This window comes from Arachis hypogaea, chromosome 4, assembly GCF_003086295.3.
Source record: "Arachis hypogaea cultivar Tifrunner chromosome 4, arahy.Tifrunner.gnm2.J5K5, whole genome shotgun sequence".
Classification (NCBI taxonomy): domain Eukaryota; kingdom Viridiplantae; phylum Streptophyta; class Magnoliopsida; order Fabales; family Fabaceae; genus Arachis; species Arachis hypogaea.
The window spans coordinates 94,582,163-94,596,950 of NC_092039.1; the positions used below are offsets into that span (position 1 = coordinate 94,582,163).

Sequence of the window (14,788 nt, forward strand, 5' to 3'; positions counted from 1 at the left end):
GACAAGAGGGCCAGAGTGGGCATTCAACGCCCATGAGGAGCAGCAAAGCTGCCGTTGAACACCAACCAGGGAGCATGAAGCTGGCGTTGAACGCCAGATAGGGGGCAAAGACCTGGCGTTGAACGCAAGGAAGGAGCACCCCAAAGGGCGTTCAACGCCCTTTAAGGAGCATCAAGCTAGCATTGAGCACCAGCCAAGAGCAAGAGTTGGGCGTTCAACGCCCACAAGGGGGCAGGGAGTTCGAATTCCCTAGCCTCCCAGGACCAGTGGGTCCCACAGAAACTCTACCTACCCCACCTAACTCTCTCATTTCCAATTGTTCATATTTGCTCAAGGACAAGTAAAATTCTTAAGTTTGATGTTGAAAAAGCTTTGCTTTTTTACTTCTACCACTCCTACGTATGGCACCAAAGACTGGTAAAACCTTAAGGAAGAGGAAGGGAAAGACAATTGCCTCCGCTTCCTTTACCTCATATGTCACCTATGCAATTCAGCCGAAATTGTCATAGAAGGAGACATCCCCATTAAGGAGAATAAAGCCATCACTAAAAGAAGGATGAAGTATGTTAGAGAGTCGGCACATGGACCACAGCAAGACCATATAATGCCGCCTCAACAAAAAATCCCTGAGATGCCTCAAGGATGTATTTTCCTCTCCAAATCTTTTTGGGGACCAATTGCATACTAGGAGAATTGAGCTCCAACAGGGATCAGCTGAGGATGGGACATCAAGAGCATTCCACCATCCTGTATGAAATAAGAGAAGATCAAAGAGCTATGAGGGAAGAACAACAGAGGTAGGAGCGTGATATAAAAGAGATCAAGCGGTCCATTGGCTTCTCTAGAGGGAGTAGCAGTCGCCGTCACTAAGGTGGATCCGTTCCTTTTATCTCTTGTTGCCTATGTCATTTATCTATTTTCCATGTATTTTATTTTATTTCTATTTCTAGTGCATGATCATCTTTACATGTCTTAAAGCTATGAAATATTCCATGCATCTCACACCTTACTTGAAAGAAAAATTTATTTGAAAAAGGAAAGTAAGATGCATGAATTTCAAGTTATATATTAAGAATAAGTCAATTATGTGATGTGGTGGCATTGCTTTTGTTTTCTAAATGTATGAATAAACAGTGCATATTTGATGTTGGAGTTAAAGAATATTGGCTCTTGAAATAATGATGATAAAAGAGAAGTATTATTGGTGATCTTGAAAATTCTAAAATTGATTCTTGAAGCAAAAAAAGGCAGCAAAAAGAAATTAAAAAAATGTATGCGAAAGAAATAAAAAGCAGAAAAAGCCAATAGCTCTTTAAACCAAAAGGTAAGAGCAAAAAGCCAATAGCTCTTTAAACTAAAAGGCAAGAGCAAGGATCCAAGGCTTTGAACATCAATGGTTAGGAGGGCCTAAAAGAAATATCTTAGCTTAAACAGTTCAAATGAGCTGCTTCCCTAACTATATGCTTGTGGTGAAAAGGTATCAAGTGAAAAGCTTGAGACTGAGCAGTTAAAGTTGTGGTCCAAAGTAAAGAGTGTACTTAAGAACTCTGGACACCACTGGCTGGGGATTCTAGCAAAGCTGAATCACAATCCTACGGGGTTAACCCAGTTAAAGTGTCTGTGGCATTTATGTATCCGGTGGTAATATTGGAAAATAAAGTGCTTATGGTCACGGCCAAGACTCTAAAGAAGCGGTGTTCAATAATAAAAAAGAACTTAACTAAGAGAATTAATAGTATCATCTGGATTCTAAGTTCCTAAAGATGCCAACTATTCTAAGCTTCAATGAAAAGTGAGATGTCAAAACTATTCAGAAGCAAAAAGCTACTACTCCCGCTCATCTAATTGAAATTGAGCTTCATTGAAAACTCTGAAATTTATTTCATCCTTCTATTTCTTTTTACCCTATTTTGGTTTTGGTTGCTTGGGGACAAGCAACAATTTAAGTTTGGTGTTCTGATGAGCGGATATTTTATACGCTTTTTTGCATCATTTTCATATAGTTTTCATTATGTTTTGTTTAATTTTAATTATGTTTTCCTAGGTTTTAGTGCAAAATTCATATTTTTGGATTCTACTTTGAGTTTGTGTGTTTTATGGTGATTTCAGGTATTTTTTGGCTGAAATTGACGAGCTTGAGCAAAAGTCTGATTCAGAAGCAGAGAAAGGACTGCAGATGCTGTCAAGATCTGACCTCCGTTCACTCGAAGGAGTTTTTCTGGAGCTACAAAAGTCCAAAAGGCAAGATTTCAACTGCTATGGAAAGCTAACACTCAGGACTTTCCAGAAATATATAATAGTCTATATTTTTCTTTTGAAATGAAGGCCTAAAACTGGCGTTCAATGCCAACCACCAGCCCTATTCCTGGCGTCCTGCTCCCAAAGGGGAGCAGTTGGCGTCCAACGCCCAAAAAGGAGCCCAGGGGTGGTGTTCAACGCCTCTAAGGGGTGCTAGCTCATGGGAGACACTCAATCTCAGCCTAAACATTAACCAAGTGGGTCCTAGAAGTGGATATTTGCACTACATGACTAGTTTATCTTATTTCTGTAATTCTTAGTTAGCAGATTAGTATATATAAGAGGAGATCACCCTTGTTTAGGATCTTCTTCCTTGCCCATTTTGTATTTTTGAATAGCATGAGTCACTAACCTCCTAAGGTTCAGGTTAGGAGCTCTGCTGAGTTTCATGGATTAATAATATTACCGTTCTAGTTCAATATGTCTGATTCTATTCTCTTATGCATTCTTGTTCTTCATCACATGAATTGTGGGTGACCCGTGACAATCATCCTTGTTCTACATGGGTTCCGTGCGAGTCCTAACATGGATAGCGTTGAACCAAAGCTAGAGATTGCATTGCGGTTTCCAATAGAGCATCTGAGCAACTTTGGATATGTTACATGAAATCCCGTTGACTATGGGTGCGTGAGGTCTTTGTGGCGTTAAGGCTAGAGTCAAAGAAGCAGCACTTTATGATCTGGAAGATCTGCCTTATCTATAGCACCTTGAGTAGGATCGTAAAGGGGAGTGGATTGCTTAGAGCTTCATCTTCTGGTACAGTGAAAAACCTAGAGGCGGCTTGATGAGAGGACATGAGTCATCTCAACATGGTGGATTGCTGCAGTAGAGGAGGTTAACCTGATGAGAGGACATGAGTTAATCAGTTACGGCTGCCATTGAAGGAATCAGAAGGTTATTGAAGAAGACAGTAAGAAAAGTTAATCCGAAAAGACAAAGCATCTCCGAAGCCTCAACCATTCTATCACCATTGAATTATCATCTATGTAGTAACGTTTTATTTATTAATTTTGTTTTATGTGTTTTCTGTGATAGACTACACTTTCTATCCGCCTAACTAAGATCTGCAAGGTATCCAGTTCTTGCTCAAACCAACTATCTCCGTAGGATCGACCCTCACTCACCTGAGATATTATTTGGATGACCCGGTAACTTGCCGGTCTATCTGTGCGAATTCTACGGAGTCAATTTCGTGCACCAGTAGCCTACTAAAACGGAATGGTTTTCAAATTATCATCAAATGGAACTTCTAAATATGTGCATAAATATTCCATATGTTATGTCATTCAATGCACCATTCGATTCACCACAGAGCAATTATACTCTGCCCTTGATAGAGGCAATGGCAGAAACTGCTTGGGATTAGATAGTTGGGTTCATGCATGATCTAGGTACGTCACAAATGTCAAATATAATAGACCCAACCCAACATTACTCACAATAGCATGAGCAACCGCCTTAGGTGGTGCAGCAGGTCATTTATGTGGTGCCTGGTAGGTTGTCATTCAATGCACGAGTACGTGGTCCATCTAGTTCATCTTATTCAACTGCTAGAATGTCACTTGATTCAAGTAGGAGTGATTGGGATCGAGTATTGGTCATGATTACAACTTTGGAACTAGTGCTAATGTACTACAAATCGATTCTAACCTCATTGATTCATCAATTCAGGAGACAAGTGAAGAACACCATGTTGCAAATAATAAATATGGCACACACTATGATAAGATGGACTCAAGTGACAAGGATGATAAGAAAAGTGAGATGGATGATGATGATGATAATGCTGATGATAATGAGCAACCACATCCGACCAGAGGTAATTTAATTAAAAAAATAGACAAAAGTACACCCGGTGGATAGATGTACTCCTAAATTTTTTAATGAGTCATTTGCACACACGAATATAAAATTTTGTTGTCAATTCTACCCTTCCGTGGCCTGAGTAATTTTTTCGGCAGTGGTGGAGGCCAGGTGACATGGTATTGTGTGATGTGGCCAATTTAGGGTAGCACAGTGGAAAATAGAATTGTTACATTATTAAATTTATTGAAATAAATATAAGAAAAGGGCACAATAAAACCACTGTTCATCCTCTTCCTTCTCCAATTCCTTCAAACCCTAAGAACCCTAACACAGTGTGGAACAAAATTCTTCCTTCATTCTCTTCATTTTTCTCTGTACATCTTCTTCATATCTGTCGTAATAGGGGTTTGTAAACTCTAATGTATCAAAATGTCACACTCTCAACGAAGGAAGAATATACCTCATGCTTGTGCCAGTAGTTGTGGTGGCTCAACTTCTGCCCTAAAAATAGGAAGAAAAAGTTTGACTACAATAATGGCAAGTGTCTCCATGGACTTGACGTAGTAGTGCTTGAATCTGCTATAGAGTGGAACCTTGGAAGATTCGATGAGGTATGTGAATTCTGATTTTGTTGTTGAATCAGAGGAATCAGGCTCCACACGAGGATCAAAGCTCTTTGGTGCCTCATTCTTTCCTCCTTGCACAAACCTTTGACCAGTCGGTGCTGGCTTCTTATACAATATTCTTCTGTTCTTCTAACTGTTCTTAGATTACTGGGTGGGAACTTCATTCTAACCTTCTTGCTGGAATCATTAGGAGGTGGGACTTCTGCTTCACTTTGCTGCTGGGTCATATTTTGGTTGATGTTTCGGATTTCAGGTTATGGCATTGATTGGGTTGTTGGAGCAGGATTGGGAGATGTTGACTTATGAGTTTGATTGCAATTTTGGTTGGTTTTTTTCCACCTGTGTTAGGGTTCAAAGGAAGTGTAGAAGAAAGAAGATGAATAGTGATTCCATTATGCCATTTTCTTATAAATATTTCAACAAATTTCAGAATGTAATATTTCTATTTTCTACTATGGCACTCCAAATTGGCCACATCAAACAATATCGTGCCACTTGGCCTCCACCACCATCGGAAAAATTACTCCGGTCACGGAAGGGTAGCATTCACAATGAAATTTTATATTCGTGTGTGCAAATGACTAATTAAAAAATTAAGGAGTACATCTGTCCATCGTGTGAAAATCCGGGTGTACTTTTATCTATTTTTCCAATTTAATTATCATAGAATTATGTTGCATCTTTTGCTACAATGGAGACAGTCTTGTTCCTATTTTGTATATAGCATTATGTTTATCGTTTGTATATAATTATGTTACATTTGACCTTGAATCTGATGTTAGCATGCTTAAAATGCTAGTAAGTAGTTAAAATTGGTATTACATTTATTACGATGCAGTATATAAAAATATGGTGTATACATTGACAGGTGTGAGTGGTTCATCAACAAACAAAAAATGGGACAAAGGCTATAATTTGATAGTGGATTCACCCTATCAAAGGCGAAACAGATATGCCCCATCAGCAATTAAAAAGGCTATGTCTAACAAATACAAATAAGTGGTGAACACAGTTAAGAAAAAATTTAGCAAGTATGAGTATTGAATTGTTTTCGGGTTTCATGTTGTCGTTTATATTTATTAATGTAAGAGATGATTGTACTCATTAATGCAAGAAACATACTTTATCTTTATTTATTTAATAACGATCACCACAAAAAAATTATGTCTATTTTTTTATTTAACTTACAAACTGAGTCTTTCATAAAATGTACTATGATGGTGGAGCTACGTCACGTGAACTAGGTCTGGCACCATGGGGGCATCTACTACGATTGTGACTCTCACTTTCGCCAAGCCTACAACATCATGGACCTCACATTGATTGCGTATCCCTCTCATTCAAGAAACGAGTTTGTTTGGGATAACCTTTAGTAACTCTCTTAAGTGTCGGATTAGGTATCATCTTTGGTCCTCTATACAGGGGTCATGTTGTTGGGTTGTCTAATGACCTAAACTTAACTCTGTACACCTTTTAGATCGCATCCATCCAATACACCTTGTTTAGATACACTTGCTACTCAAGGCGTTGGTTTGCACAACAAGAAAAAACATGATGAAAGGGAAACCGATCTACTTGAAAATCACCACAGTTATAGTGCCTACGACATAAGTCCACCTCAAACTCAACACCACTGGACATCTCTTGCACCTCGAATACCTCATTCTGCCTATCAAAGTAGCTAACCATAATATTTCTCGCCACGATGAGATTTGCCTTAATCTTTTCAGTCACTACTTTGGAGAATACATGTCTAGATCTAATGCGAGACTCAACTTCAACCCTCTTCCTTGTGAATAGCTCATTCAGTCTGTAAAATATCACCTTTACAAGTGTTGTCATAAGAAGATTGCGAGAACCCTTTAACACCCCGTTGATACATTCCACTAGATTTGTCATCATATAACCCCATCGATATCCACCATTGTATGCCAAAGAGCGTTGCTTACAGCGAATCCGATCTAGCCACCAAGTGTAAGCCTCACCCCGAGCACGCAGCCACTGGTATCGCATTTTGTATTCATCCACTGTCTTAGAATAGCTTGAAAAAAGATACAAAGAAGACATCCATTAATTGCACCATCTGAAAACAGATTCACATTGATGCATATAATATTAAATAGCGCACTTTGTTAATTACCTGTGTTCACTACAAAATTTTGCATGAACGATGCCTTGAACTTTCTCAAGAAGTTAGATGCTATGTGCCTAATGCAAAACATATCTATGGCCCTGGGCGGCTCCCATGCTCCATTACAAATGAGAAATAACTGAATTAATAGACTCATGGCGATCAGAGATACGTCTCACTCCATCCCTCGTCACCACATATGTTCGCAAATAACGAAGAAAAAACAACCATGTATCTGATGTCTCACCCTCGACAAGGGCAAAGGCAATAGGTACAACATTGTTGTTGCCATCTTGAAAAATTGCAACCAATAACGCTCTTTTATATTTTCTTATTATATATAGAATTTTATTCTATTTTCCTAAACCCTAAACCGACTCATTTTTCAATAGGCACGCGGTTAGATCCCCAAGCTGAGCTCCTCCCACCACTTGGGAGCTTACGGTTTCATGTTCTTTTTCACTCCCTGATGGGATTCTTTTCACCCTTCCCTCATGGTACTACTTTACTATCAGTAACCCAGGAGTATTTAGCCTTGCAAGGACAAATATTCCTCTTAGAGTAGCTATTAATATGAAAAACAGAAACTCTGTTAGAATCATTTATGTACATTCGATGCACTCTACGGATAAAGGAATACATTCAAATTAAATTAATTCTTTTTTTATTTATTTACCCTTAAACAAAAATAAAAAAGAAACTTTATGTTTGTATCATAGAAAGTTTAATAAACTCACTATTTGCTAAAAATTGCCTCCGTAACGTGAAGAAATCGATCGATTTCTACCTACAAGTGTGTGCCATCTACATGTACAATCAGCTTGCAGTGTTGGGAAGAATTCTCTAATGCATGGATAGAAACTCCGAAAACTCAATTTAAAGTCCTGACATCCTGAGCCAACTCATCCTTGCAGTAGCAAGATAACGGTTCATACTCGACAGCTGCTGTTGGTTCTTTTTTAACCATTTATTCAAACCATGTGGGCAATGCTTCTTAAGAGACTTCCCAACTACTAACAATTTTTTTCACTGCCTTCTGCATAGCCAACCATGCTTTATGGTAGCTAATTGTATCGTTGAACTATGATTGGACATCTGTAATCACAGATCACACCTTTATAGATGGACCGGTCTCTACCAATGGCTTAATCGCTTCTGCAATCATGTTTGAGTCCAAATGATCATGAGAAAGAATAGCTATAGTACAGGTATGGCTATCATTGTATCCTCTAACTTTCCAACAATATTTTTTTCGCATCATCCTAACCCTGATAAGCTAATCATAACTTACCACATATATTGTACACATTTTGCATAAAATGTCGTCGATTCAGACTCATAAATCCGATAATCAACACCTTTGTGAATGGTATAATATTTTACTACCTTTATCACAATCTCTCTAAAATAATATTCCATTTCCATAACAAACTCACCATCTGCGACCACAGGTGGATCTACAACAACACCACAAAATATATTTACACAGTGCAAGATCTTAATCTACAAATTAAATATTTAACTTACTAATTAAAATATGGTGCTTGCAACTATAAACCTTCATTGGAATACTCTGAAAACTCTGGTGCATTCATGGCATCGAGATCCAAAGCGCGCATAAAAGATGGCTCTCCAAATGGATGCTCACTTGCTAGTACATTAGCCACGTCCTCTACGTCTGACTCAATGGTGCAGTCTGCTTGATCCTCATCTGCATTGGGATCAACAAAATCATAGTTGCCTTTATATTCCTCTTTGCTTTCATTGTTATAACCTTTTCAATCGAAATCCATATTAGGTTCTTCTATGGTATTAGTAATTGTTCGAACTCCACGTACAGCTCAACGACAGACACTTACGATTGAGATTAATCAGTAGATTGAGAACATTTCTTGCAAAGTTGCGTCATCAGTGATACACATCACCTGAAATTAGACGAACCTACTGAATACTAATATAGGCTGTCTATATAAAATACTTGTCACCCTTTTTAGTATATGAGGATCAATATTTTGGCAAATAAAATTCTTAAACTCTTTGAACGATATTGTAAAAGAAACAATAGATATACATAGATTATTGCACATAAATATCACACATTCAAGTGTTTTTGATAAAATTTGACCATTATAAAACTTTTTAACTTAATATTATTATCCATTTCTTGATTTAAAATAAATAAAACTCTTCTTTAATAAATAAAACAAATAAACTAAATATTATATTAATAAGAAAACTGAAAATACAACTTAAAAGAAGAACAAAAATAATAACAGAACAACGAAAGAAGAGAAGAGAAACAAGAAGAGTAGAAACAAGAGGAGAAGAAGAGGAGAAAAATTGGATATTCGCAAGAAATTACATTCGTGCGAATCCTCTTTATATAGAAAAAAATACACAAATTACTACTAAAGTTTTAAAATTAAATAAATTGAAATTATATTGTCCATAAAAAAAATCGGCCCTAACAAGTTCTTTGTTAGAGATCCACAAAAAATAAATCATAAGTTTTAATTTGGGTGAGTATAAAATTTTGTCATTTTTCAAATTATTAGTCACGTTTTATGATATTTTTGTCACTTTTTCAAATCGTTAGCGACAATTTGTTCCGACACAAAATCCATCTCATATCCACGCATTACACTAAATTTATCTAATACACCCTTGTTATGCCATTTACTTTAGCATATATATAAAAAAAAATTACCCTCAATTGTTCACTGCCCAATAACTTCACCTTTTTAATTTATTCTTTCCCTCTCCATCCAACGATCATACAAGATAACGCTGCAAATCTTTGACAAATAAATAATTAAGTATCTATCTTCTCGTTTATCTAAACATCAAGATCGTGCAAGATAGATTTGGATTCTAAGGGTTCATTTAATTGGACGAACGAGCAACTCATCAATGAACCAAACCTACAAACTTTTGTATTAAGCTCAATTACGCATTATTTATGTGAAAATGCAACTTCACACATGGATGGGAAGAAATGAAGCATAATATGAAAATCGTTATGAAGTGGGTTCATTTCTTCCTTGGATCCCAAATAAGATTTGCATAATTGTTTCTTTTAATTGGGACACCAACGAACAAAACACGAGGAATATTTATATGGGAAAATTAAAGTCAACCACTAGCATTATACTATATAATTTTTATTCATCATTTGTTGTAAATGCCTTGTGTTTCACAAAAATAGGTAACGTGAGCTCCAAAATTCAAAAAGATTCACTGAATCACTATTATAGTAGCTAGTTTATGGTATCGTAGAACTTATTAGACAGCTACGCTTTCCCTTCTCAAATATAGATCTTCACTAAAAGATGGTGGAGTGGTGAATCACATTTCGCTGTTTTAAATTCTAAAGTTGAATTAATAAATGAAAAATATTAGGTGAACGGGATACTTTTGTAATTAAGTGCAATTAAGTTTCTCTTTTTCTTATTATGCCTCTTCTTTTTTTTTTTTTTTTAACTAGAGTTTATCGTTATCAATCTTTAAGCTATTAAACTAAATTGAATTTGATTACTAAAATAATTTAGTTTTGTAGTATCACAATAAAAAATAACGTATTCAAGACTTAGTTATATTAGTCAATTTTATTTTATGTATTTATTAAGTGGTGTTTGAGATTGAAAATAGAACAACTATTTTAACTTAGATTGAGGATTTCTAACGACTTAAATTTTTGAAATAAATATTATCATTACATTGAGATTTTATAAACAAAAGTTCCTCACCTTACAGCTTCTTAATTATGACTTGAAGTGTGGATAATGCATAAATTTATTCCATCAATCTTATGCTGAAATTCTATTTTTATCGTGAAAAATGAAGATATCAAAAATTAATTGCATCAGCGCGCGATATCATGTTACGAAATCATTCTAACATTAACATGGAAATATTTAACTTCACAAAATGACTATGCAAGCATGAAACATAAAACGTAGGCAAAAATCTTTGGCTCGGATTTGTTTTTTCTAAAAAGGACGTTCTTAGGTAGGGTTTTTTTATTTTAATAAATAAAATAATTATTATAATAATTACTGAAATAAATAAATTTAAAAATTATTATCAAAATAAATAACCATCTCTCTCAACTAAAAAATGGATTAATACAGATAGATTTATATACAGATTTAGTCTTTATTACAGACAGATTTTTGGTTGCCGACGGATTTTATTCTTCTGTAAAAGCCTCGTCGAAAATTATTTACCAATGGATTTTTTCCGTCAGAAAATTACCGACGAATTTTTACCAGTTACCGACGGATTTTTCCTCGATAAATTTTCCCATCCATTTCCTTGAAACGTCGAACTTTCCGACGGATTTTCCGTTGATAATTACAGGCGGATTTTTCGACGGATTTTTCATCGGTAATTACAGATGAATTTTTTGACGGATTTTTCGTCGGTAATTACAGACAGATTTTCTGATGGATTTTCTGTCAGTAATTACAGATGAATTTTTTGACGGATTTTCTATCTGTAATTACAGACAGATTTTTCAACAAATTTTTTGTCGGTAATTGGCAACAGATTTTTCGACAGATTTTTCGTCTGTAATTTGAACTTTGGAAAATCATCTCACACTCTGAATACAGACAGAAAATTTGTCTGTAAATCCGTTTGTAATGTAAAATAGAATTTTTTTTAATTTTTCCATTGCAAAATAAATACTTTAGATTTGTTTTCTAAATTTACTCCATCAAACACACTGTAAATTAAAGAAAAGAAAGCCAAAAATCACATAAATAAACATAATATTCATTACATTATACCTATAAAATTGGATGTTATTTTTCAACACCATTAGCCATTACTTGATTTCACGAATAAGTTTATAAGAACACAAAAAAAACTATAACCCTTACAAGTTCTTATCATAGAATAGGAAATAGAATCATAGTTAGCAATGGAACATAGGATAATATAATTAGGGTTAGCGATGGTATAGAAAGAAAGAAAATAGCGATGATAGAGAAAGGAGATTAGGGTTACCTGCACAGTTGAGGCAAGATCAAAGAGAGAAACACAGCAACACACGGAAAAGAGCAAGCACTAGTGACGAGAACGAAGAGAGAAATGCACATTTGGGTTCGAAAGGGAGCAATGTGAGCAAGCTAAGACCGACAGAAGGGGTGCGACGAAGAAGAACCGGGAAGGGGTGCGACGGAAGGGAGCGATGCGAGCAAAGCTGATGGAAGTTAAGTGCAATGAAGGTTCGGTGAGATGGCAGTGCAAGGCTGATAGCGCCGCTGATGAAGCATTCAGAGGGGATGAGTGTGGAATCGTGTAGGTGGGGTGTGAAATGAAGAGGTATAACCGTGATCCTCACATATTTATTCTAATATTTTCGACGGAAAATTTTAAATTACAGACGAATTTTTTGTCTGTAATAATTTAATAAAACGCAGTATTTTTGTCCATTTAATTACAGACAAATTTTCCGTCTTTAACCATTTTTTACAAAAAAAATTAATTTTTTAGACCGAATTATTGACGGATTTTTTTTTTGTCGTCTATACTTTATGCTAATTCATTTTTTTATTTTCCAACAAAAAATTTCTCTAAAATTCTGTCTGTATTTCTGTGGGATAAAATCTGTCGGAAATATTCGTCTGTAATAACTAGTTTTCTAGTAGTGTCTTATCTCGTTTACACTATAAACGAGATAATTTTGCACTGTAAACGAGATATGGCTGCGAAACGTCTTTAAATATATGCCATTCGTAACCTTTGACCGGATCCCAGTTTAAATTTTTTAACAACTTTCTCGTCTTTTTTACCCCTTTTTTAACCATATTATCAATAAATACGACGATAACGCGCGTAGTTGGTAACAATGGAGACATCAACAGGATGAACAAGACTTCGCATTATGCGGGGGCAGCCGACTTTGAGGTTAGTTCTTTTGTGTTGAATTTTGTGTAATCTCATATAGATATATTTTTGTATGTAGCCATGGTTAGGGTAGTCGCGAAGAACTAGAGTATAGTTTGTAGCATTAGGAATAGATCGTTTGTAAAAATTTGGAATTCTATTTAATTCTGGTAGGTTATCACTACATAGTTGTTAGTTTGGAACTCTATTTTACCTGTGGTAGGGTGTTACTACTTATTATAATCTTCTGGTTAGGTTTTTTTAGTATCAAATATATTAAAATTAACAGAATAATATTTGTCTAAAAAACATGTAATTAAGGATGTAAATATGTTCTTAATTAGAAAAATCTTTAACTTAGAAAGAAATATTTATTTAACTTTAATTTTTTTTATACTAATGATGTTTTTTTAGTAGAAAGTAAAATATAGAAACCTATTTAAAAATTTTAAAATACGAGGAATGTTTAAACGTCGAATACCCAATTAAATTTTTAAAAATATTTCTTTATAATTCTGAATATTTTTTTAGAGGCCTCGCCTTCTACTACCCCGACGAGTGAGTCATACCCTTCCTCCATCGGACGCTATCGTCCTGTATCTGGTTGAGGCTGGATTTGGTGATACGGTGCCCTTCAGGGATTTCACATTTGACAATTCCTTGATTACGGCATTCGTAGAGCAATGGCATCCGGAGACCCACACGTTTCATCTCCCGTGGGATGAGGCTACTATCACCCTGCAGGACGTGTTGTACCACCTAGGACTACGTGCACACAGGGACCCAGTCGGGTGCCTTCGTGACTTCGGTAGGTGGTACCACACGGAGCAGTTGGTGGAGCGGCTGCTGGGTGCAGGGCCTCCGGTGGCTCCACAGTAGGCCACGCAAAAGAAGGAGTCATTCACGCCGAAGCTTGTTTGGTTGCGGGACCGTGTCCGCCAGATGCTCCCTACAGACGACCCAGAGACCCTTCGACAGTACGCCAGGTGCTACATTATATTACTGATTGGAGGATATCTGATGATGGACAAGTCAAACAACTTGGTCCACTTGCGTTGCCTCCCACTTCTGGAGGACTTTGGGCGGTGCCGGATGTTGTCTTGGGGTTCGGCCGTGCTTGCTTGGACGTATCAGTCACTGTGTTTGGTGGCACACCGAGGCGTTACTGACATCACCGACTGCACTCTGCTGTTGATGCCCTGGATCTACCAGAAATTTTTTAGTGGTGTCCAACAGATAGAGGGATCTACCGGTATCCTATGGCTGCAAAGTAACAATTATTTTTTCTTTATTTAGTTATCAACGGCAGTACGACCTTGCAGATGATACTGCTATCTAATTGTCGATGCTCCTGGGATATGGTGGATTCTAAACAACGGTGCGCTCCACCAACCCTCCGAACCTCCCTAATGCAATAAAACATCATTGGCTCAGCCATATTTCAAAACTACTAAATATATTGCACAGAAGTACTCAAAAGCTCAATTGAATTTGAACTCACTAGTATCCAAGGTTCTGTCGAAGGGCAATACGAAGACTCCATTGACACCCATTCGTAGCTTGACAGGATTGCACATGGTACTTTAATCAGTCTAATTCGATCACCCGGTACTCTGCAGACCTACGAACACTGTAGTTCTTCACACCCTGTAGCACTACATCTCGGCATTTGAACCTGTTGCTGACCGGAAACTCTAACCCACTGTCTAGGTTGTAATCCTCTTCCCTTGCACAGAAGTACTCAAAAGCTCAATTAAATTTGAACTCACTAGTATCCACGGTTTTGTCGAAGGGCAATACGGAGACTCTATTGACACCCATTCGCAGCTTGACGGCATTGCACATGGTACTTTAATTGGTCCGATTCGACCACCTGGTACTCAGCAGACCTGCAAAAAAACTGTAGTTCTTCACATCCTGTAGTGCTAGAATCCGGTGGGGTGGAGGCAAGACATGGCGCACTGTAGTCTCAGCGGGCATCTTTGGTACAAACTCCTGCACATCGCCCTCTTCAGAAGAATTGCTATCGGCACTA

The 14,788-nt window shown here is 36.8% G+C and overlaps 1 protein-coding gene across 1 annotated transcript; it reads left to right on the top strand.

Moving 5' to 3' along the window:
- Positions 1 to 12,055: 12,055 nt before the first annotated feature.
- LOC140184171 (protein MAINTENANCE OF MERISTEMS-like) lies at positions 12,056 to 13,632 on the top strand. Its single transcript, XM_072234468.1, has 2 exons — positions 12,056 to 12,163; positions 13,285 to 13,632. Exons 1-2 carry the CDS (start codon positions 12,056 to 12,058, stop codon positions 13,630 to 13,632), a joined length of 456 nt encoding a protein of 151 aa, XP_072090569.1.
- The last annotated feature ends 1,156 nt before the right edge of the window (positions 13,633 to 14,788 follow it).

Excerpts from the sequence above, each read along its gene's own strand:
- LOC140184171 (XM_072234468.1), top strand. The coding sequence starts at position 12,056 with ATGCGAGCAAAGCTGATGGAAGTTAAGTGCAATGAAGGTTCGGTGAGA. Across the intron at positions 12,164-13,284 it reads GAGGGGATGAGTGTGGAATC|AGGCCTCGCCTTCTACTACC; the intron begins GTGTAGGTGGGG and ends ATATTTTTTTAG.